The sequence below is a fragment of the Prenolepis imparis genome, unplaced genomic scaffold, assembly GCF_030444845.1.
Source record: "Prenolepis imparis isolate NDT839.2.m4 unplaced genomic scaffold, iyPreImpa1.0 SCAF_1, whole genome shotgun sequence".
In the NCBI taxonomy this organism is placed as follows: domain Eukaryota; kingdom Metazoa; phylum Arthropoda; class Insecta; order Hymenoptera; family Formicidae; genus Prenolepis; species Prenolepis imparis.
The window spans coordinates 14101492-14123986 of NW_028141159.1; the positions used below are offsets into that span (position 1 = coordinate 14101492).

General features: G+C 31.7%; 5 protein-coding genes across 9 annotated transcripts in view; 3 read left to right on the top strand and 2 right to left on the bottom strand.

Moving 5' to 3' along the window:
• LOC145944116 (uncharacterized) overlaps positions 1-7419 on the bottom strand; it is a 151259-nt gene extending 143840 nt beyond the window's left edge. Inside the window, exons 1-4 of one of the 2 annotated variants that reach the window (XM_083052271.1) lie at positions 7290-7419; positions 6773-6943; positions 3628-3906; positions 2489-2526 (exon numbers count right to left, since the gene is read on the bottom strand). In XM_083052271.1, the coding sequence (XP_082908397.1) occupies positions 2489-2526; positions 3628-3795 (206 nt within the window). In that variant the 5' untranslated portion in view covers positions 3796-3906; positions 6773-6943; positions 7290-7419. Of the gene's footprint in view, positions 1-2488; positions 2527-3627; positions 3907-6591; positions 6712-6772; positions 6944-7289 lie in introns of those variants that run through there. The other variant, XM_083052354.1, reaches the window with a different exon arrangement.
• Positions 7420-7760: 341 nt separating this feature from the next.
• Positions 7761-11370, top strand: LOC145942796 (BOS complex subunit NCLN). The gene is made up of 7 exons (XM_083049864.1): positions 7761-8161; positions 8241-8428; positions 8505-8834; positions 8926-9135; positions 9244-9654; positions 9892-10112; positions 10218-11370. Exons 1-7 carry the CDS (start codon positions 7987-7989, stop codon positions 10354-10356), a joined length of 1674 nt encoding a protein of 557 aa, XP_082905990.1. The 5' UTR covers positions 7761-7986; the 3' UTR covers positions 10357-11370.
• A 1217-nt stretch (positions 11371-12587) lies between these two features.
• Gcat (Glycine C-acetyltransferase) lies at positions 12588-14851 on the top strand. Of its 2 annotated transcripts, none has more exons than XM_083049996.1 (7): positions 12588-12841; positions 12928-13133; positions 13273-13559; positions 13653-13859; positions 13943-14135; positions 14261-14438; positions 14570-14851. In XM_083049996.1, exons 1-7 carry the CDS (start codon positions 12820-12822, stop codon positions 14722-14724), a joined length of 1248 nt encoding a protein of 415 aa, XP_082906122.1. In that variant the 5' UTR covers positions 12588-12819; the 3' UTR covers positions 14725-14851. The 2 variants fall into 2 exon arrangements, with proteins under 2 accessions (XP_082906122.1, XP_082906207.1); XM_083050081.1 differs by having other exon boundaries at positions 12589-12802.
• Positions 14852-14987: 136 nt separating this feature from the next.
• Positions 14988-17232, bottom strand: LOC145942969 (ATPase ASNA1 homolog). Of its 2 annotated transcripts, none has more exons than XM_083050236.1 (6): positions 16762-17232; positions 16342-16550; positions 16005-16107; positions 15716-15866; positions 15297-15605; positions 14988-15157 (listed from the first exon to the last, which is right to left on the bottom strand). In XM_083050236.1, exons 1-6 carry the CDS (start codon positions 16866-16868, stop codon positions 15038-15040), a joined length of 999 nt encoding a protein of 332 aa, XP_082906362.1. In that variant the 5' UTR covers positions 16869-17232; the 3' UTR covers positions 14988-15037. The 2 variants fall into 2 exon arrangements, with proteins under 2 accessions (XP_082906362.1, XP_082906295.1); XM_083050169.1 differs by having other exon boundaries at positions 16821-17231.
• Positions 17233-17705: 473 nt separating this feature from the next.
• On the top strand, positions 17706-22459 carry LOC145943064 (mitogen-activated protein kinase p38b). Of its 2 annotated transcripts, none has more exons than XM_083050369.1 (10): positions 17706-18057; positions 18715-18844; positions 18915-18973; positions 19052-19193; positions 19272-19434; positions 19533-19604; positions 20099-20178; positions 21181-21259; positions 21355-21528; positions 21623-22459. In XM_083050369.1, the coding sequence occupies exons 1-10, from the start codon at positions 17954-17956 to the stop codon at positions 21700-21702; spliced, it is 1083 nt and encodes a 360-aa protein (XP_082906495.1). In that variant the 5' UTR covers positions 17706-17953; the 3' UTR covers positions 21703-22459. The 2 variants fall into 2 exon arrangements, with proteins under 2 accessions (XP_082906495.1, XP_082906593.1); XM_083050467.1 differs by lacking the exon at positions 20099-20178 and adding an exon at positions 20740-20819.
• The last annotated feature ends 36 nt before the right edge of the window (positions 22460-22495 follow it).

Sequence of the window (22495 nt, forward strand, 5' to 3'; positions counted from 1 at the left end):
AGTTCTTAGTGTGTCGTGCTCCAACCAACTGAATGTATTTTCGTAAAAGATATTTTTTTCTTTTGATTCCCGCGCGCGTCGAGGAGTCGAGAGGAAGAAAAATATAGCAGTATCCTAGAAACGAGCATGCGAGATTATAGTGAGCGATAATCGGTGAAATTAGGAAAGCCTGGGTATGTCATTTGTCACCTATATTATACCGGCTCTATCTCCGAACGATCTGTGCGGTGAGACTTGTGACACTAAAAGCCTAATCGTCTTCGCGCTCTTAGATCATATGTCCCGCAATCAAATTAAATTTCCAATGTAAGAATTTCAAGGATTTTTAGCATATCAGTGAACATTACATAATAACGAAAAACGTATTGTATGTATTAATATTGTATCGCTTTACTACATTCCGACATAGTGCAAATAAATTTATATAAACCTATCCAAAATTTTCCTTTTATTTTCAGTTTCAATTTTTTCACTTTTTTCAATTTTTCAATTTTTTTTTTATCCTAAAAGATTTCGATAGATTTATATAGGAATTGAGCTTCTACGTCAAATAGGTAGTAAACAAATAATTTCCACTTAGAGTCGGAAAAAGCAAATTTTGGAAAATTATAAATAGTTAGAAATGGTTTTAAAAGAGGGTAATCTGACTATTTAAAGTATTAAAATAAATATTAAAATAAAAATTGAAGTCAACAGTAGAAGAAAATTTCGACTCAGGTATCGTTTCACACAATTTGTATATCGATACATCAATTATTTAATGGTCAAGTGTTATATGCTTTATGGAACTAAAAGTCATTTATCTCATTTTATTCAATGAGGCCATGCCTTCATTGACCACCGATGCTCCGGATGTTCCTGCTGGTTGTGTGACAAACGAATACCATAATGTATGAGGGTAAACTGCCCCGTGAAAACTTGGACTGCCTTTAGAAAGCATGTAATTTTCAATTTTTGAATAGCTATAAGGCTTTATTTGCTACGATTTTTTGAAGATGCCTGCTGCGATGCTTTAGTCTATTTTTGCTTCTTTTTTTTACAAGCAGTTTTGCTAAATTATGCGTTTAAGTTCTTTTGTAAAAATAGATCTATTAACTTAACGGCTAGGGGACCCAGGATATTAGCCAAATTACATGAACCAACTTTTACAATAGCGACCAACTTTTTTTGGTCATTATCCTTAACTTTTACGTTTTTCGGCCTTCTCAAAGAGTTTCTTTTTCTATTATATATATATATATATATATATATATAATAGAAAAAGAAACTCTTTGAGAAGGCCGAAAAACGTAAAAGTTAAGGATAATGACCAAAAAAAGTTGGTCGATATATATATATATACAGTATTTTTTTAAAATCCTTTTTTTTAACTGCAGACGTTACGTTAATGGATTAATATAATTATTCATATTTTCATTATTAATAATTATTCATAATAACAATATAAAGATATACAAAAATATTCAAGCAAAAATTTGATAATTAAAACGATCAATATATTTTATTTATTCAAGTAAAGTCACAGTGTTGACAAGTCAATAAGCTAATTAGTTGGGCGTTCTTATTTGCGGGGTCCGTACGGTAAATATTATGTATACCGGTCTCTACTTCGCATGCACGCGGCCGCTTATATTTTACAGTCGATACGCAATTTACATACTATACTACAGAGTAATGCGAGTTATGCAAATTTTAATCGGCAATAATATACATACGGACCCGGCACCTGCGCACCGAACGCGCACCTTACCCTTCCTCCCATCATACGCCATGGGCATCCTACGCCATTGGCAGCGAGCAATCGAAACGCCATTAGTACTCGATGGCATTAAATGAGCGTGTTCTCCAGGCGGGTAGCCGTCTCCTTCGCGCGCGGCGGCTTCCACGAAAATTAACTACTCTCACGGTGCTTCGATTTGAAATTCATTAATTCCCCCCTTCCCGCTTCCCCGGATGTGCACGCACGGCGTAACCCAGACAACGATCACCCGCGGTGACCGAGGATCATTAACGCGCGCCTCGCCTCGTTTCGGATTACATATTGGTTTTCTACGTTACAAGCGTAAACTTGTCGTTGCGATTAAAAGCGATTAATAAAAGATATTACGGTGTTACACATAAATATGACCATTAAAAAAATAAATAAACGCATTGCTTTGTTGAATATTTTCATAAATTACAAAGATATCACACTTTAAGTTCTTCGAGTCGATGTAACTGCCGTATGCATAAATTAATTATCTAATTATCTATCTTAAATTTCTGTACATATATATATATATATATATATATATATATATATGTATATGTGTGTGTGAGAATTATATATTTCAGAATATACTTGGCAAAAATATTCTCGGTATCGGATGCTTATCTATAATGCGTATCAAATGCCTATCTATGGGTGATAGGGATATCCACTAATCTCGCGTTAGTTGTACTCGCAACTATTGAAATGTAATAAAATAATAAACAATTTCTCACTCACCGATACAATAGCAGAGTTGCAGTACACAGGACATTGATCTGAAAACAAAATATTCAAATTATGTATAATTTGTGTGTGTGTATGTGTGTGTGTGTGTGTGTGTATACACACACACACACACACACATATATATATATATATGGAATTTATTTTGCATTACATATACTATTTTTATGCATATATAAAATATTTTAGAAATTTTATTTTAAAATCCTTGCTTCAAATATTTGTAATTGAGATTTTTATATATAAAAATTTTTATATAGATAATTATACACAGTTGGAAAATTTGTGTTTTCTTGTTAAAAACGGTCCCCGTTAAAATTTTTGTGTTAAATATTTAACACATTCATGTGTTAAATTAACATATTGCTGTTGTGTTAATTGAACTCAAATGTTAAATTATTAAAATAACTGAAGAAAAGTGTAAAAATAACACAATGTGTATTTACTTTTAATTTTACACAATAAATATGTTCGATATTATTAGTGACAAGATTTATCTGTTAAAATTTACAGAAAAAAAATGTTAATTTTACTTTATAATATAAGTGGGAATGATAAAATGTAAAATTAACAATGTTTTTAGTTAATTTTTACATGAAAACTATGTTAATTTAAAACAAAATTTATTTTAAGTTTACTTGAAGTTTGCATTTATTTTATGTTAAAATATTAACACAGTATTCGTGTCATCATTTAACATATCCGTATTATGTTAAATTAACACAAAAATTTCTGTGGACCGTTTGGGACATGTGATATTTGTTAAATTTAACACAAATTTTTCAACTGTGTATAAATTATTTATACAGAATTATTTATTAATAAATACTAAACAAATATATTAATAAATAATATTAATAAATAATAATATAATTAATACTTAATAAATAATTAAAATTTATACTTATATTTAAGATTTTATATAAGATATTTATATTTATATAAGAGACTTTTTTTATACTTATATTTTATAAAAGTTTAACAAATTTAATAACATTTCTTTTAAGAAACATGTAATTTTTGTTATTTTGCGTTAAATATCTCTTTAAAGGACGCGATAAAAACTTGCACATAATTGTTAAAAAAATTTGCGCATATTAATTACTTTGAATAAATTATATTTATTTGCATACCTCATAGTTGCCTCGCTGTCGCCCGATGCCTCCCTGGGCCTCCTCCTCCTCTCTTGGTCCATGGTAGCACTCACGACACTCGCGAAAACACGAATAATTACGATCGCCCGACACTTTACACGGCACTCCCGACACGACGCGTGAGACACACGCGTATTTCGCGTACATTGCATAATGAGAAAAAAACGATGCGAAAACGATGCGATAATCGCACGAAGCAACGTCCGTTCGATACTCTAGAACCTCGCAAACTCGCGCGCAATTTATCAGCAATGCTACCTGTAACAAATAAAATGCATACATATATTAGAGCAATCTTATTATTTTTTGCATTATAACATACATGATATAAATGTAAGCTAGAAAGCAGTTTGTCCCAAGGCTTTTTCGTTGCTTTAATGGCCAGAACTATTTATTTAAAATATCAAGAAATATATTGAAAATAAAGCCAGAACTCTTAATTATTTATATATATAGAGTTTCCACGAAATCAAACGCCAGTGTGTTCACACACACACACACACACACACGCAACAAGATCTCGGCGACCTAATCGTCTTATCTAAATTAATGTAAATCGTCATTTGTCAGCGAGTACAATCTATAACGACCGGACGCGGGGAAGGGAAGAGTGTGGATTGTAATGTCGCGATGTTTCTTAATAGAGAAGCAGATAAGATCACCCCCTCGATTCTTTCTTTCTCTCTCTTTCGCCCAGCAGATTCATGACGTTGAATAGGCATGTTTCTCCTAAAGTATTATGTTTCTTCCCCTGGCACTATAAATCGTAAGATAACGCCGATAATATCGCCGAATTGAAGGCAAACGTTTTATTGGTACGTACTCATTATTGCAAGTGGGGAGGGCAATTACACGAATCGACGATTTGTCAGCTTACTCGAATGCTTTCGTAAATTTATTTTTGCATTTTTTTTATATTTTTGCTAATCGATAAATTTTTCAAAAGATTTTTATTACAAATTTTTATTACAGATAAAAAATTAAAAATATAAAAGGCGACTGAGATGTAAATTAGCCGAGAAATACTCGAATCGTTCGACGAGTTTGATGTAACGTAAAATGTATTACCCTATTCTATAAAATATACTAATATTTTGAAAAATCGTATAATTAAGCATAATCGCGAGACAAGATTATCCAATTTAGATTAAGATAATATGATGAAAACGGCTTATATATAGGAGAGTGAACGGTATTGGACTAGTTTCCTTATAAATTACGCGTAAAGAGCAATTTTCATGATTAATCGGCAAGGCGAGTAAAGCAGTCGCGCCACTTCAAATAGATCCGTCGTGTAATTCATCCTGTATAAATAAATAGAAATATTTACATAATTGCGGGAAACTCGTCTATCGTCCGATAATGATCGCCCGCAGTGAGTCGCCATAATTTAGAACGCTAATAATTAGATCGATAATTACTAAATGCGGTCGCGCTCGTTCTCGCAAGATTTACCAGCGTTTTTAAACCATCTATCAGCACGATTGAAAAAAATGTATTTTAATGTACCGTAACGATGCATCGATTAGCGTGATAGCAGAAGGGAACACTGGACGAAACAGCAAGATCCGCTCTGCAATCTAGCATTAAAATAAAATGCACATTTAATCGCCACTCGTTAATTACGGATATCTCGGCTACTTCGAGCAGCGTCAATTTTCCGCTGTATTTTATAATGCTTATATATCATTCCGACAACAGTTAACAGTTAACAGTTCTCAATTGAACATAAAATTCTGTTTATCGAAATTCTCAATCTTTGCAGAATTTAACATTTAAAGTTTTCACTCAAAAAATACGAATTTTTTTTGTAATTTTTATTTTTGTAATTTTCACAACGATCATACTATTAATTAAAAGAAAAGTGCAAAATCGAGATAACCATACCTTTTTTTTCTCTTACTAACAAATTAAATAAGACACCCAACCAATCGCGATCTAATGTCATATCATCAGCATATTAGGACCTGACAAATTAATCGGGCAACGAGAATAGAGTTAATAAAATTCCGTCACGGTGTTGCCCGCAGCAGGCGTCTTCACCTTTTTCACCGAGAACGCGTAGCACGCTATTATTATTCATAAACCGGTCTATTCTCGCCCTAATCGAAATCAGGACGCGCCATTAAATTCCGGGGGCCGCGCCCTTTAATCGTCGCCTGACAGCGTTACGGGCGCGATTTGTCATCCACGAAATTGAGTCGCATCTGCACGGAACGCGCGCGTCCGGGATGCTGCGCTTCCGACGAGGCGCGCGCACAGCCATAGGCCAGGTTCTCTCTCGTTCGTTTGTGTGAAAGCGTGCGCACATGTCGAATCCACGTGGAACGCAGGACATATTCGCGGCTGCCGACTCTAATACCATCGTACCGGTCCTCGAGGGCGATATAATGCTCGAGAATACACACATATATATATATATATATATATATATGGGCACGGACCATTAATATATGGCTGCTGGGGCCATTGTTGCGAATTAGGTGCCCATTGAACGACGCATTGTCGATGACAACGGGGGTCCGGGACGGAGGATGCGACTTGTATGTCCCCCTCGTTTACTACCAACCGCGTTTTGATATACCTCGTAAGTGGACGCCCCGTTCTCCCGTCACGAATCCCCTTTATGTCAATGCGATACACTCACCCACCGTTACGAATAAGCTTGGGATTGCTAAGAGATTAATAGACTTGAAAATTCTTAAAGCATTCGCACGCGCGTATAAAGAGATATGTCGATGTGCCCAATCAATTTTTTGTAAATAAAGATCTGACAGACAATTAAATCTATGTGTGTGAAATATATATGTATATATAGAAAATTACTTTTCATTGTGCTTTTCAATACATCTATTGTTCTTGTCATAACTCATCATAACCATAAAACCATACATATATAATACACACAGAAACAGTTATATATATAAATCTAATGATACGTACTTTTACGTCTTATCAATCTGAAAAGAGGAAGAAGTAACACTTTTCAAAGTTATGGATCTCGCACTGACACTTTCAATATTAATATTTGATCAATTAATCACAGTGCAATCACAGATATGCACAAGCTCGCAATCAGTATTCCGTTAAGATAAATCTGATAAATATATGTAACATTACTCACTACGTCACTACTTCAGCTAGGTTAGATGAAAGCCTCGTGGCGCCATCATGCGAATAGCGGGAACTTTAAAGTCGATAATATCGATAACTACACGAGTCATTATCGACGCAGATTTAGAGCATCTTCGATCAAACGCCGAGCATTGTTGGCGATGAATTTCGACAAAATTACCTGCAATATAATTTTATAATTATAAATATATCAACAGAATATTGATGTTAGTATTAATTTATAGATAAGTGCCATTTGATCGAAACAGCCCCCAATTAGCCACATAAAGTATTTATGACAAAAATTGCAGTTCGAAATTCACTGCAAGTACTGGAAATTTATAATATATATAACGTAATATTTATAAATAACGTGAACAATGGATTTTCAGAGTACTTGCAATGAATTTCGGACGCAGACAAACTTGGTACATACAATATTTTCTATTCAGGTGAACGATATATGTGAGTAATAACGATCGCATATTTGCGGCATTTCAGCGGTAGAAAAAAAACGGTGGAGATACCTACGAAGATGATTTCTTCATCAATTCTGAGCAAATGTCGAATGCGGATATTGCGGCGATGTTGTTAACGAAGCACTGACATGTTACGGAATACAGGCGATAACTATTTGGGCGCGAAATATACTTTTATACACTAAGAATCGGGAAAAATACACGGAACGTGCGGATCGTGCGACTCTGTACGCCATTTTACGTTACTATATGACCGCAGTTTGAAATCTACCAAGTGATGATTGCGATTCTCGAAGTATCGAAACAATCCAAGTATCGACATATCGAAATGCTACCAACCCCGACCTTTCGATTAGTCATTACGTCACTTCTTGCCGCGCATTTTGTTTGCAGATGCAATTTAACAGAATTATTAGCGTAAAAATAAAATTCGAAATGTTTTAGCAAATATAAATATTAGACGAATAGAAGTAATGGAAATAGTAGATTACAAAAGGAAAACATGGATTTAATTAATTACGTAACGATATGCGTAAATGTCTGAACCGAGATTAGACAGGCATTTAGCCAGTCATAGCTAACCTAACCTAACGCAACTTTGCCGTCACAAGGAGTAAAGGGGGTCGTTGTAAAGTAAAGACGAAAAAACTACGTCAGGAGCGGAATCCGTTGATGGGATTAGGTCAATGAAATTAGACGAGAATTGCGTTTATATTTAAACCAATAGGATAGCTCTCTCGGAAACATGTGGCTGGAGGAGTGTGACAGTTTTGCCGAGCTGTGCCGTGGATATTTACCGTATTATTTGTTAATAGTACTGCCGATCTTCATCATCATATCCCCGGTTAATCCTGTGGCCGCCTCGCACGAGTTCCCCGTATACCGTATGCACCAGTACGACTTGCACGGAGTTCCACACGGTAAGATATCAGTAATGTCTGTGATGATTTCTGTGGAGATTGTACGGTTCTCAAAGGAAATTGCAATGTTTGCCACAAGGTTGCCGAAGCGCACCTATTTCCCTGGAGGCGAGATCGTTGACTGGATGGAGCACTTCCAGGCACTGCGTCGTTGCCAAGGCTCTGGTTATCACACCGTCTGTCTTCCAGTCTATTAAAAACAAGGCTGGTGCGTTAGTGATCGTTTTACCTGAGAAAATTAATGAACTTACGACAGAGGAAAGAGAGGTAATAAAATTAATTATAGCTTTATAGGATAGAATTATAAAACATACAACAAATTGATAAACCGTTTTGATTTTAGCATATTATAAATCTAGAAGCATCTATGATGTATGGTTCCGAGACAATGATACCGGTATACTTTGCATTATGGCATCCAGAGCTTCAAACAATTTTGGATGATATTGCGGATGGCTTTATTACTGATGAAAAAGCTGGTTCAGCAGCAGAGGCCATGTATAACTCAATTTCTGCTAGTGGTTATCAAGTAGTAGTAGCCACTGGACAGGCACTTCCTAAAACAGACATTAAAGTTGCGACATTGCATGGCAAATTGACTGGAACTGGAGCTGAGGAGAAATTACCTACTATAGCAATAGTAACACATTATGATAGTGCTGGAGTAGCACCTGTAAGTTTATTATTAAATTCTGTATTATGATTCTTGATATTTGCGATGATCAGTATGTACTCGGATACAATTAATTTTACTGAAATTGTAGGAACTGTCATTCGGTGCAGACAGCAATGCTTCTGGCATAGCTATGCTTTTAGAAATAGCAAGACTGTTCTCTGCTTTATATTCAACTGGTCGATCAAGACCAAAATATAATATTGTTTTTATTGCAACTGGAGCTGGTAAATTAAACTACCAAGGTAGTAAGAAATGGTTAGAGGATCAATTGGATGGACTTGAGGGATCTATTATACAAGTAATGCAATCACAATTAATATCAATTAATAATACTTTAGTTTTACTAATATTTCCATTATTTTATCTATAATATAATAATTAAAGACATGATTTATTTTGGTTATAGGATGCAGCTTATGTAATTTGTCTTGACACACTTTCGGCGAGCGATAATTTATTTATGCATGTGTCAAAGCCACCCAAAGATAATTCATCTGGTGGTCTATTTTATAAAGAACTTATAACTGTGTCTCAGTCTTTGAACACCAGTAATGTTACAATTCATAAGGTGCATAAAAAGATAAATCTTGCAGAAGAAATATTAGCTTGGGAACACGAAAGATACAGCATTCGCAGATTGCCAGCTGCAACTTTATCCACATTAAAAAAACACGAAAATCCTGTCAGAACTACTATATTAGACATTGCTAAAAACGAACAAGTAGATACATTATATAAGAATACCCAAGTTATATCGGAAGCATTAGCACGTCATGTATATAATTTGAGCTCTAGTCAAATCTTTGCTGGTCCACTGGTATGTTTATTGTTACAAATGTTTGTATTCTTAGTCATATTGTTCTTTATATTTTATATATCTGAAATGTATGTATGTGTTTGTAACTAAAAAACTTGGAGTATATTACAAAATTATTCGTTACAAGGTTAATTTATATCATACATATTTTATTAATTAGTGATTTAAATATTAATGTGAATAATGTTTACATCAACAATACAAATCAATTTTTATATAAAAAAACTTTCTTTGCAGGATGTATCAAAAGAGTCACTGTCTTTATGGTTTAATTTCTTTGCTTCTCAACCAAGAGCAGCATCACTATTAACAGATAAACATAATGTACTAGTTAGTGCATTGAAAGAAGCGATGGCAAGATATTTGGGAGATATAAAAGTTACTCTTCATATTCCTGATAAGCGAGATCCAGAATTTGTATTCTATGATGTTGCAAAAGCAACTCTAAATGTATATAGGTAAAGTATAGTTATTTCTTTTTTATACATATATGATATGCATTTATGATATATAGTATGTACAACATCAATTGTAATTGTATAATTATTTTTATTCTATTACAGTGTAAAGCCGGCTGTGTTTGATCTCTTTCTTACAATCGGCATAGTTTTGTACTTGGGAATATTGTACATGATTGTGCATAATTTTTCACATGTTTATTCCCTGGCAACAAAACTTTCTGCAAAGAATAAAACATCTTAAATCTTATTTTACATTTACAAGCAAAAGCGATTTTTTTTGGACATCAGTTTATTAGAAATGTTAAAAAAATCGCGATCTATATTGTAAAAAAAGTTGATCTAGGGTTCTTATAGATAAGAAATATTTCCTCCAAGGTACTATAAGTACTCCAAAATAATATATATATATATATATATATATATATATATATATATTATTTTATATATATATTGATAATACAATTAGGTGTCTTGTCGAGGGTGAATAATTTATGACAAATCTAAGTATACAAGTTTGTTTGTGTGTTGTATATTTGTTTGATAAATTTTTAATTATAAAATAGTTACAAAAATTAAGTATTTATAATGCTCAACTATATGTCCGCTATCCTTTCTTAATCTCTTCCAGCAATAACAATATTTAGAACATTTAGAATATTAAAAAAAAAAAAAAAAATTTCTTAAATTCTCTAGAATTCTTGAACTCTAGTTGAACATATGAGAAAACGTGATACTTAAGACCAAGCTATATGATTGACCAAATAGTGAGATATCGGAATGTTACAATAGATTATATAGGAAATTTATATTATGTGCAATTATATAAATAGATATAAAACATATAATATATCTAGTAGTATATAGATATATTTTAAGTTTATCAAAGATGTTTTAGAAATGTTCACTGAATTTCACTTTCTAGAACATAAACTATAAAAATGAGCTCAATTCTTTTTAATGATTGAATAAAATTCTTTGATCTTATGTCTAAGATGCATCTTTATATTTTCTTTATAATATACATAGAAAAATATGTTTACAGTAAGATATAGAAAGAATATAACTTTACACACACACACATACACACATTACATGGAAAGATAATAGAATAATATACAATATATATATTGTAGAATGTACATTTTAATAGGTACAACCAAGAAGAAAATGCTTCGACTTATTACTTTTATAACTAATTTTTAATAGATTTTAATTGTTGGTATAATAGCATCCGCTCCAAGAAAAAATTTCATCTTGTAATTTAATAAAGTTTTCTTTTTGGTTGAACTGCATTGTACAAAATAAATCTTTTTAGTTTTAATCTTTACTTTAAATCTTTCATATAATACAAATATAAAAATATAAAGATTGTGTGAATTAATTGCGACAATATAAATTATTATTTTAATATTATTTAATAAACAAACAAAATTGTATTTTGACAAGTATCGTTTATAAATCAGTTGAATTCGACTATGAAAATTAGGATATATGATAGTAGTAATAAGTGAAATATAAACATGGAGTATTTATAATATACAGTGTTTGCTGTTATCTAAATAAAATTATATAGATGATCATCTAGATGAAATTTTGGCGTTATCTTTATATAGATAATTAAAAAATGTATTATCTATATCTGCATCTTAGATAAAAAAAAGTGTTATCTTTACTAAATGATCTAAAATAATATTCAGATAATTTGATTTAGAGTTTCATAGCACATGAAAATATTTTAAGTAGTAGAACTTGAGCAGTAAACGATAAAAACTTATAAATAAAAAACTATGAATATATTTTTATATCTCTTATAATTTCCATTTTTTTATTTTACATTACATTTTTATTTATTTACATTTTTTAACTGTTTACATAAGCGATTTTAAAAATAATATTATCTGGAAGTTATCTAGATGAATCGTCATATAATTTTATCTTTTATCTAGATATATTTAAAATAAAATCATCTTCATCTTATCTAAGATGAATTTACATATTTTTATCTCATCTTTATCTAGCTAATTTTAAAATCATCTAAGCACAACACTGATAATATATAATTATATCTTGTAATCAACGAGTAAAAATATAGATATAAATGAAAATTTACAAATTTATGATGCGATTATCAAGAAAAGGCTGAAATATATAGAGAATAAATTAAAATATTAAAATATATCGATCGCATTAATGAAAAATATAATAAATTTTAAATACTTGAAAACTCATTATTTAGAAGCTGCAATATTTTATATATAATTATATATATATATATAAATGTTACATATATAAGAAATATATATATAATTTTATATAAAAAATATTTAGAAAAAATTATTACTCCTGATAAATGACTTTGAAAAGAAATTGTAATTAAAAAACTGTTTCATATAAATGCAGTTATAATTATAATATTTTTCATTAGTGCCAGTAACACAATATATAAGTAAACATATTTAAAAAACAAATATTTGAATTAAATGTATATAAATATCTTTATAGTGATATTAACAAACGAGTTTACTCGATTTTGAAAGAGAGATTGGGTAATATAATTTCTTTGCTATGTACTATTACATTTGTAAATGTAAAACCGGTTTGACTACTTCAACTTGAGGAACTCAATACTGCACTGTTTTCATAATTTAACATCAGTGATTGCTGAGCATCGTTTGAGATCCAAAGCAGTAAATAATTTTGCAATATGTATAGAAATTTTAAAAGAAGTATGTTTAGTCTGCGTCTAATATCATCATTTATAAAGTAACATTGTCTAAAATGATTGTGTAATGAAATTTTTTTTTTCGTATAGTTTCCAGATTTCAAGATATCAGATTGAATATCAGCCGGACAGTAAATTCTTTGGTTGCTTATATGGAACCTGAATTGGCAGCAATAGTACAAGCTGGTACATGGAAAAACGAGCGCATAATTGCTTCACCTCAAAAAACAAGGATCACTCTATCAAATGGGAAGAAGGCGCTTAATTTTTGCGCGAACAATTATCTAGGTCTTGCGGTAAGAAAAAAAAAAAATTTTAAGCGATATTTCAAAGTAAATGTTAAAGCAAATGTGTCTTTATATTTTATGAAAATTAAAATTTTATGTAGCTAATGCATGAGACGGGATCTTTAAAATTAAACTTTGAACTTAACAGGATAACAAGGATATTATTAATGCGGCGAAAATTGCCTTGGATAAATACGGCGCCGGTTTGAGTTCTGTGAGATTTATATGTGGAACGCAGGAAATACATGTTGAATTAGAAAAGAAGATTTCCACGTTTCATGGCAGGGAAGACACAATACTTTATGCATCTTGCTTCGACGCGAATGCCGGTGTTTTTGAAACTCTGTTAACTGCTGATGATGCTGTATTAAGTGATGAATTAAATCATGCATCTATTATTGACGGAATACGTTTGTGCAAAGCGAAGAAATACAGGTAATCTGTTTACCGTTATGATTTTTTCATAAATAAATTTTCTAACATGTTACACTTCCGCATATAAAATTTCTTTTCATTTATAATGTCAAGGTACAAGCACAGAGATATGATGGATTTGGAAAGTAAGCTTCAAGAAAGCAAATCGGCACGTTTACGTCTTATAGCAACTGATGGAGTATTCTCCATGGACGGTACTGTTGCACCATTGCCAAAAATAATTGAACTTGCCAAAAAGTACGATGCTATTACATTCGTAGATGATTGTCATGCTACTGGATTCTTTGGCAAAACTGGCAGGTACACTCTAAAATCTTATGTGGAGTTATCTGTCTGATCATCAATATTATTTCTCAATTTAATTTAATTTTATTTCGATTTAGAGGCACAGAAGACTACTTTGGCTATCTGGGAAGTATCGATATCATCAATTCTACATTAGGAAAAGCTCTTGGAGGAGCAGCAGGTGGTTACACGACTAGTAAAAAGGAAGTTGTCAGTTTGTTAAGACAAAAAAGCAGACCGTATCTGTTCTCGAATTCAGTTCCCCCGCCTGTAGTTGCAACAGCAAGTAAGGTAAAGCATATTATCTTATTTCTATTATGTGCAGTTAATTAATATCGTTATAAATAGTGCATGCTGTTAAAAGAAAAGAAAACAACAGAAATAAGACACTGTAGACATTGAAATGTTACTAACAGGTAATGGATCTTATAACGGATAGCACAAGATTTTTGGACCGTTTAGCAAGCAATACTGAACATTTTAGAAATGCAATGACCAAGGCTGGTTTTATTATTAGCGGTGATAATCATCCTATTTGTCCTATTATGTTAGGTGGTGCAAAATTGGCAACAAAATTTGCAGATAAAATGATGGGTATGTATTTTTTCCAAAAATAACAAAAATATTAAAGAAATCAAATATATAATAAGATATATAGCAGGAAGCTATCGCATTCTTTTTAAAGTTTTACTTATTCTGTTGCATTGAGCGAATGTTTCTTATAGAAAAGGGAATTTACGTCATTGGATTCAGCTATCCTGTAGTACCAAAAGACAAAGCAAGAATACGTGTTCAAATTAGCGCAGCACATTCGATCGATGATATAAACCATGCTGTGAACGCTTTTATACAAATTGGAAAAGAACTAGCAGTGATTTAATAAGTATGTTTTTGATGATATAAAAGAAAAAATGTGTATGATGTACATTTTTCCAATACACATTTTTTCCATATGTGTATATATTCTCTAAGCTAATTTGTATAATACAAATTAAATATTGCAAATACATAGTGCGCGCAAATGCAACACTGAATTTATTAACATGTGCAATAACACACACAAACATCGAGAAGTATAATAAAGGTTAGCTTTCTTTATACAAATTTCCAACGCACGAGGTTGCAAGTGTATAAAACTTCGAATTCGAGGTGTAAAGTGTATATTATATTATTAATCATTAATTACATAAATGCTAAGGCTTGTATGGTTTAATAAGATTTTCCGAAAATTCCCTGACTTGTTGAGCTCCGCGCACTTCCCTTTCTAATAAAGGAAGCCGTGTTACATGGAAGTCCTCATAAAGATCCAATATCTTAGAAAAAAAATTTAATTTATTTTACAGGAATTTTATTATATATATATGCATTATTTTGAATGAAATAATATAAAATATTGCATTGGAAGCTTTAAAAAAGTATAAATTGCAATGTCATAAATCCAAAATTAATTACCTGATCTAGATATTTATCCTGAATTTTATGCCTTGCAAGACAAAGACGACAAGGGGCATCTCCTTCTTTTAAGAATAACAGTTGGTTCACTATGATATTATGGGTGTCGATACCATATTTTGTTAATTCTTGTACAAGTCGTTCTGTCTCGTATAGCGATAGAAATTCTGCTATGCAGACACATATAAATGTCGTCTGATCAGGATTTCTAAACTGTTCATTAACTTGTCGAATGACAGCAAGCATTTCCTCCATCTTATTGGAAAATGTATCTACATTGAAATCTGCCAATCCCAACAATGAACTTATCTAGAACATAACAAATTCTTCAATTTGAATCATTCAAAGAACACAACTTGATACACTTAATATGTATTAATTGCAGATAATCAAAGTGTGGTATGGATTAAATATCTAACCTGTGAAATGAAAGGACTAATCTTCATTTTTAAACGCATTAATTTTCCCAATCCTTTCTCAACTACTTGTGGAAATGATAGTAGCCTTAGAGTGTGTCCAGTAGGTGCAGTATCAAATACCACGACGGAAAAGTTCATTCCTTTCACAAGCCTAGAGACATCCACATAGAAAGGTAATTAATAAAGAATTAAAAATTCAAAGATACATCTGTAATTTTAGTTAATCATAAAAAGAGATTGTGCTTTTAATATTTTATAAAAGTGAGAAAATATAAATGTATAAATTTACTTCATAACTTCTGCATAGCTCATTGCCTCATCTATACCAGGAAATGCACCAACAATTTCTTGCATAACATTTTTGCTTAATCTCATTGCTTCTCCTCCTGAAACTATAATGGAAACAAAACATTTTTAAATATAATTTCTTGCAAAAATATATTTAAGAAGAATCCAAATATCTATTACATTAAATTTAGTCTTTTTACTTTACACATGTGCAGCAATTATTGCAGCAGTCATCGTATTGCATTTTACTATTATATATGAAAATTATTATAAGAACTTCTCTTATTTAAAGACTCATAAAGATATTGAACAGAAGTAAAGCTATTTTGAAAACAAACCTCCTTCGCTGTCAAAATATTCCTCTGGTAATTCTGTAATACCAACATTAGGATCGATCTCCATGGCAAATAAGTTATCGAAACCCTTGACCTTTGTTGGTACCTTACTAAATTTCTGATCAAATGCATCGGAAATATTATGCGCTGGATCTGTAGATATGATAAGTACACTCTCTCTAACCTTGGATAGCTGTACTGCCAGAGAACAACTGCAAGATAAAGATTAGAATGGTCTCTATCATTTTTAAAAACTTTAAACAAATTAATCAACAGATTTATGGCATAAGTTATATATTTGTTTTTCAGTAAAATTCAATTTATTTCATTGCAGAAACTTTAAATCTAGACAGAGAGAGAGAGCAAATATTTTTTGTCATATCAAGATAATTGCATATGAAAATACATATACACGTCATTTACTGATTTATCTCGTCGAATTGTTGCTGACATACGATTTTTCCTTTCCAGGTTATGTGTACCTGCAAGTTGTTTTCCCGACTCCGCCTTTGCCGCCCACGAATATCCATCGTAAGGAACGTTGCTCGATCACATTTTTGATGGAGGGCTCGAACTCCTCCATCGCCTCGTTCTCGGCCATGTTGATCTGTCGTGACGGTGACAATGCAAACCTTGCGGAAAGGTAACACGTAATCTTTTTATAATCGTCGCGCGTGTATCAATTCCGATGCACGAGGTGAAATGCAAAAAAGACACACGATTTCAGACACTAAAGTCTTGCGCACAACGTGGCGCAACATCAAATATGCCAAGAGAGAGAGATCTGTTCATTCCAACTACACTTTCTGCACTCTTTTTCTCTTCATACCGCAAATTGTTAGAGCGCGTGTCGATGTGCGCGGTGCGTTCGACTTTAACCTTCAAATGGCGCTGCGTCGCTGCGTGACTGCGTTGCGTCAGCGCGGAGTGGGAGGCGTGGTGGGGGGGTGGGGGCACCGGCGCGCGCATCCCCCCACTACTGCAGTCCCCACTCCCCACTCCCCACCACCCAGCCCCCACCACCCAGCCCCCACCACGCGGCCCCACTCCGCGCATCGAATTCCGACCGCGAGACGCAGGACGCAGCACGCAGCGCTCTAATATTATATTATATATTCTATTGTTGCGCGACCTGAAATTGGCAACACTGGATCCAAAATCTATTATATAATCATTATAATTGTATATATAATTATATAATTATATAAAGCATCGTCCATTTATTATTATTCGTATAATTGTTTTCACTCGTATAGTAATTTCTTCTTTGTAATCGCCGTTTTAAATTCGCGTGATCGATCCTAATCGTTCGATTGTCCTATCGATCACTATCGATTCTCGTTATGGCGTCAATCGGTAGGACGTGGGTAGGTTAGGTTAGGTTTGAGCGGGGGCAGCGGCGGAGAGAACTTCGCTAATCGTATGTATCTGGCTCCGATCAGTATGACTGTAGGAGTGAGGAACTTGTCCGATACGCTACGGCTAATTTGGAAATGAAGTGTTACGTGCAATAATCACGTCGAAGTGCAGGTGAACGCAAGTAGAGATTAAACGTCGTACTTTCTCATTACGAGCGAACAACAGTGAGCATCGTGACGTGCGAAAATATAGTAAAATGCCGCAATTTCACAAGATCGAGATCAATAGGACGGAATGGGAGGTACCTGAGCGATATCAGTTGCTCACTCCCGTAGGCTCAGGTGCTTACGGTCAAGTCTGGTGAGTGATAATGTCATAATCGGTGTAACACGTTGCTGCGCGGACAGATTTATGCCAAAGATTCAATAGGACATACAAAAAATACTCCTAATATACTTTATCGATGTCCTTTAGACTTCTTTTTTTTTATCAAGATTAACGTGTTCGGCTTGTCAGCTGATGATGACACTCGGTTGACAGTTGTGAAAATTGTCGAGACGAAAAATGTTCCGTTACATCTATCGTGATCTCCGATTGCAACCTTGACATTTACAATATTTCTAATGTAAAGTGACGAAATTGTGCGATTATTTTCCGTCGTGAAAAAGAGCCGGCTATAATTATTAATCCGGAAATGCGTTAAATTTTGAGGGATCGCGCATGCGTTTCCTCATGTTTTTACAAAAATAGATTGAATTTGGAACAGTGTATAATATGTTGTTTGTCAAATTGCGAAACTATTGAGAAATAAATGCATAGTTTTATTTCATTAATTAGGTTAGATTAGGTTAGATTTATGAGTTTTCTCGTTTTTTTTTCTGTAAAACTATTCCGTAAATAATTTTGTAAAATTATTATTTTGCAAATTATGATGTAATATTTATTATAATGTACCAATAGAGGAATGTGATTAGAATTAACGCTGCTTTCATGAAAAAATATGTATATGCATTTCAGTTCGGCTGTTGACACAACTACTGGGCAAAAAGTGGCGATCAAAAAGTTAGCCAGGCCATTTCAATCGGCTGTACATGCAAAACGCACATATAGGGAGTTACGTATGCTAAAACACATGAATCATGAAAATGTAGGTAAACACAGTTGTAGAGAGGCTCTTTACATTTCTAATCAGTCTTAAAGATGTACGTTAATTGTAGGTGATAGGCTTGTTAGATGTATTTCATCCGTCTTCGTCTTTAGAAGATTTTCAGCATGTGTAAGTATGCTTGACATATGAGAGATTCAATTTGATTTTATTATACATTAATTTTATTATTCATATATTTTTATACAGATATCTAGTCACACATCTAATGGGTGCCGACCTAAACAATATTGTTAGAACACAAAAACTTTCTGATGATCATGTACAATTTCTTGTCTATCAAATACTTCGTGGTTTGAAGTACATCCACTCTGCAGGAATTATACATAGAGTATGATCATGTATTATATGCATTTATATAGAAAATGTAAAAAGCTCAGTTACTCATAAATCTAATTCTAATTGATAGGATTTGAAACCATCTAATATAGCGGTCAATGAGGATTGCGAATTGAAAATACTGGACTTTGGCTTAGCTAGACCAACAGAAAATGAGATGACTGGTTATGTTGCCACTAGATGGTATAGAGCACCCGAAATTATGCTTAATTGGATGCATTACAATCAAACAGGTCAGAATTATATCAATAAAAGTTAATGTAGAAGGACACATCTACTTTTATCCAAGAAAATATGGAAGTTGTGATACTATTTTTATGTATTTTTTTAGTCGATATTTGGTCAGTAGGATGCATTATGGCAGAACTGCTAACTGGAAGAACACTATTTCCTGGAACAGATCGTATCCTTTAAGTCATTCTTGACAAATTTTGCTGTATTACTAATATCTAATTTTTTTTACATTGACATTTTTCGCATAAATCATAAAATAGATGTATATTTTATGTTTTTAACACAAGATTATGTTAATTAGCCTTGGTAAATATTTCTCTCTATTTTGCCTGCAATTTCCTTTTATAAATATGCTTATTGCTAAGGGTCTATCAGAGCTAATATCCCATTGTTGCATTGAACTGTTAAAGCTAAATATTCTGCTTAATATGCTGTTAGAAAGCTACTCGCATACATTTCGCATAATTTGCAAGTTGTTTGCAGATTGAACAATAATAAAGAAATAAATATAATAAAAATTCTATAGAAAAATTATATAAAAATTTTATTGTGACACATTTGAAATATATCTGTAGCATATTGCTTATAGATGTAATAAAATTTTTATAAAAGGGATATTTATTGCTTTTGAAGAGAAATATAGTGGAGCCTTAGCAAGAGCAGATATTCATCAACTGAACTTAATTATGGAAATTTTGGGTACTCCACGAGACGAGTTTATGAAAAAAATATCGTCAGAATCGGTAAGTTGTTTTAGTTATCTCATGCTGATTATTTTATCCTTATAGCATGAAATTGCGCATGTTTTATGCATATCTTATTGTTAGATAGTATGTGCATTATTATATTTCTTTTCTTACTTTATTAACATATGAAATATATATAAATATTATATCTTGGCAAATTCGTGATAGGTTCAATAAATTATTTTTATAATATTGTATACAAAATTCTAGTAAAACTGATATATTTGTATTTTTATAAATTGTAATTATATTTATATGAATATAACGGATTAAAGATAGCATATATATAAAATAAGATCTTTATAACTATATTATTATATTCATAACATAGAAAAATTTAAGAAGTATACATTTGTTGTAAAATTACATCTTTTGCAAATATTTAATTTGAATTAATTCATGCTGCTTTATAACAAACATGCAGCTTACTCTAGATGCGCACGATAACTTACAATTTATGGAAATGGTTTGATGTATATTTAGCACTCTTGAAAGTATTGTTTAATTAACACATCTAATTTTAATATTGCTTTTTAAACATACCTTAACCATAAGCAGACATTGATCACCTAACACGAGTGTTAGTACTCTGTGGCACACCCACAGAGGAAACTTTAAGCAAAATTACTAGCCAAGAGGTAAATTTGTTTTTTTTAAGTAGTTTAATGTATGTAATATTAGATTTTAAAATCTCAAAATAGCAAAATCTCAAAGCTAGTCAAAGCTATCAAAAAAGTATTTTGATTTCTTTGTTAAATAGTAAAGAAGATTTTTATCTTGATTTGATATTTAGTTTATATTTGATGCTAAAAGATGTAAATTTTATAAATTTATTATAAAAATTTATCGTTAAAACTTCTAGGATGTTTATGTAGACATAAAAGTATTTAAAACATAGAATTTATAGTACATATAATACATAGAGATTTCAAATTGTACAGAGTCTAAATTGCACAAATGCTATGATTTTTTTATTGCAATTTTTAATTATTGTTATAGGCCAGAAATTACATTCAAAGTTTACCGCCACTAAAGAAGAAAAACTTTAAAGACGTATTTCGTGGAGCTAATCCTTTAGGTAAATGAAAAATGCTTGTGTTATTAGAATATGTATTAATATATATTGAATGAGTAAGTGGAACTGTATTTGTTGTATTTCTTGTATCTATTTAGCTATTGATTTGTTGGAATTGATGTTGGAATTAGACGCAGAGAAAAGAATCACTGCAGAACAGGCTTTAGCACATCCATATCTTGCACAATATGCAGATCCAACTGACGAACCTGTTTCTCTACCATATGATCAAAGTTTTGAGGATATGGACTTACCAGTAGAAAAATGGAAAGGTAACTATTTTTATTTTTTCATTATTTTTATTATTTCATATTTTAATTGAAAATGTTTTTTTACATCTTTAATAATGGACATTCTTACTTTCAGAACTTGTATACCATGAAGTTGTAAACTTTGTTCCACAGCAGCTATCTACATTGTCTTCAACAATTGAAACGATTTCGTAAGAATACATTCATAGCGTGAGTAATATGGATTTAAACACAATAAGATACGATATAGAAATTAACACAGAACAAATATCGTGAATAAGATATATATATATTATATATATATATATATATATATATATATATATATATGAAATTGTTATATACAAAATCACAATGTACATAATTTATAGATAACATACCGTTAGTTATTCGAATTTATCTATCTAGAGGATAGAATGTATATTTTTGTTGAAAGAGAAACACAACACATTTATTGTTTAATTGCTTAATTCGGTTATTAATTGAATATTGATATATCAATAATGTCTGCTCTTACATAACAATATGTTTGTGTATACATTTTTTAAGTTATTTTATCAGATATCATTTCTTCTAGTTTAGAAAGAGAAATATAAAATTAATACATACTGAAAAATTAATTTATCATAAAATATATATAATTGAATATATCATATATAAATTATGATAAACTTGCCATATGATACAGTAAAATTATGTAGTATTAAATATAATAGCTCTAGGCTTAAACGTACATAATAATATAACAATTCTAATGCTTATCATTTTTTAAATAATGCTATTAAATTTAAAAGATAGGAGCGAAATATTTTCCTATTTAAACCACCCAAACTTAATGAAGCGACCAATATTTATGAAATTAGAATTAAAAAATTATACTTGCCAGTAAGGAAAATAGAAATTATAACAATAAAATCAAAATAAATGTACAACGACTAGGCATTATTATAAATTAGGAATTGCATACTTGATAACAGCAAAGGATACA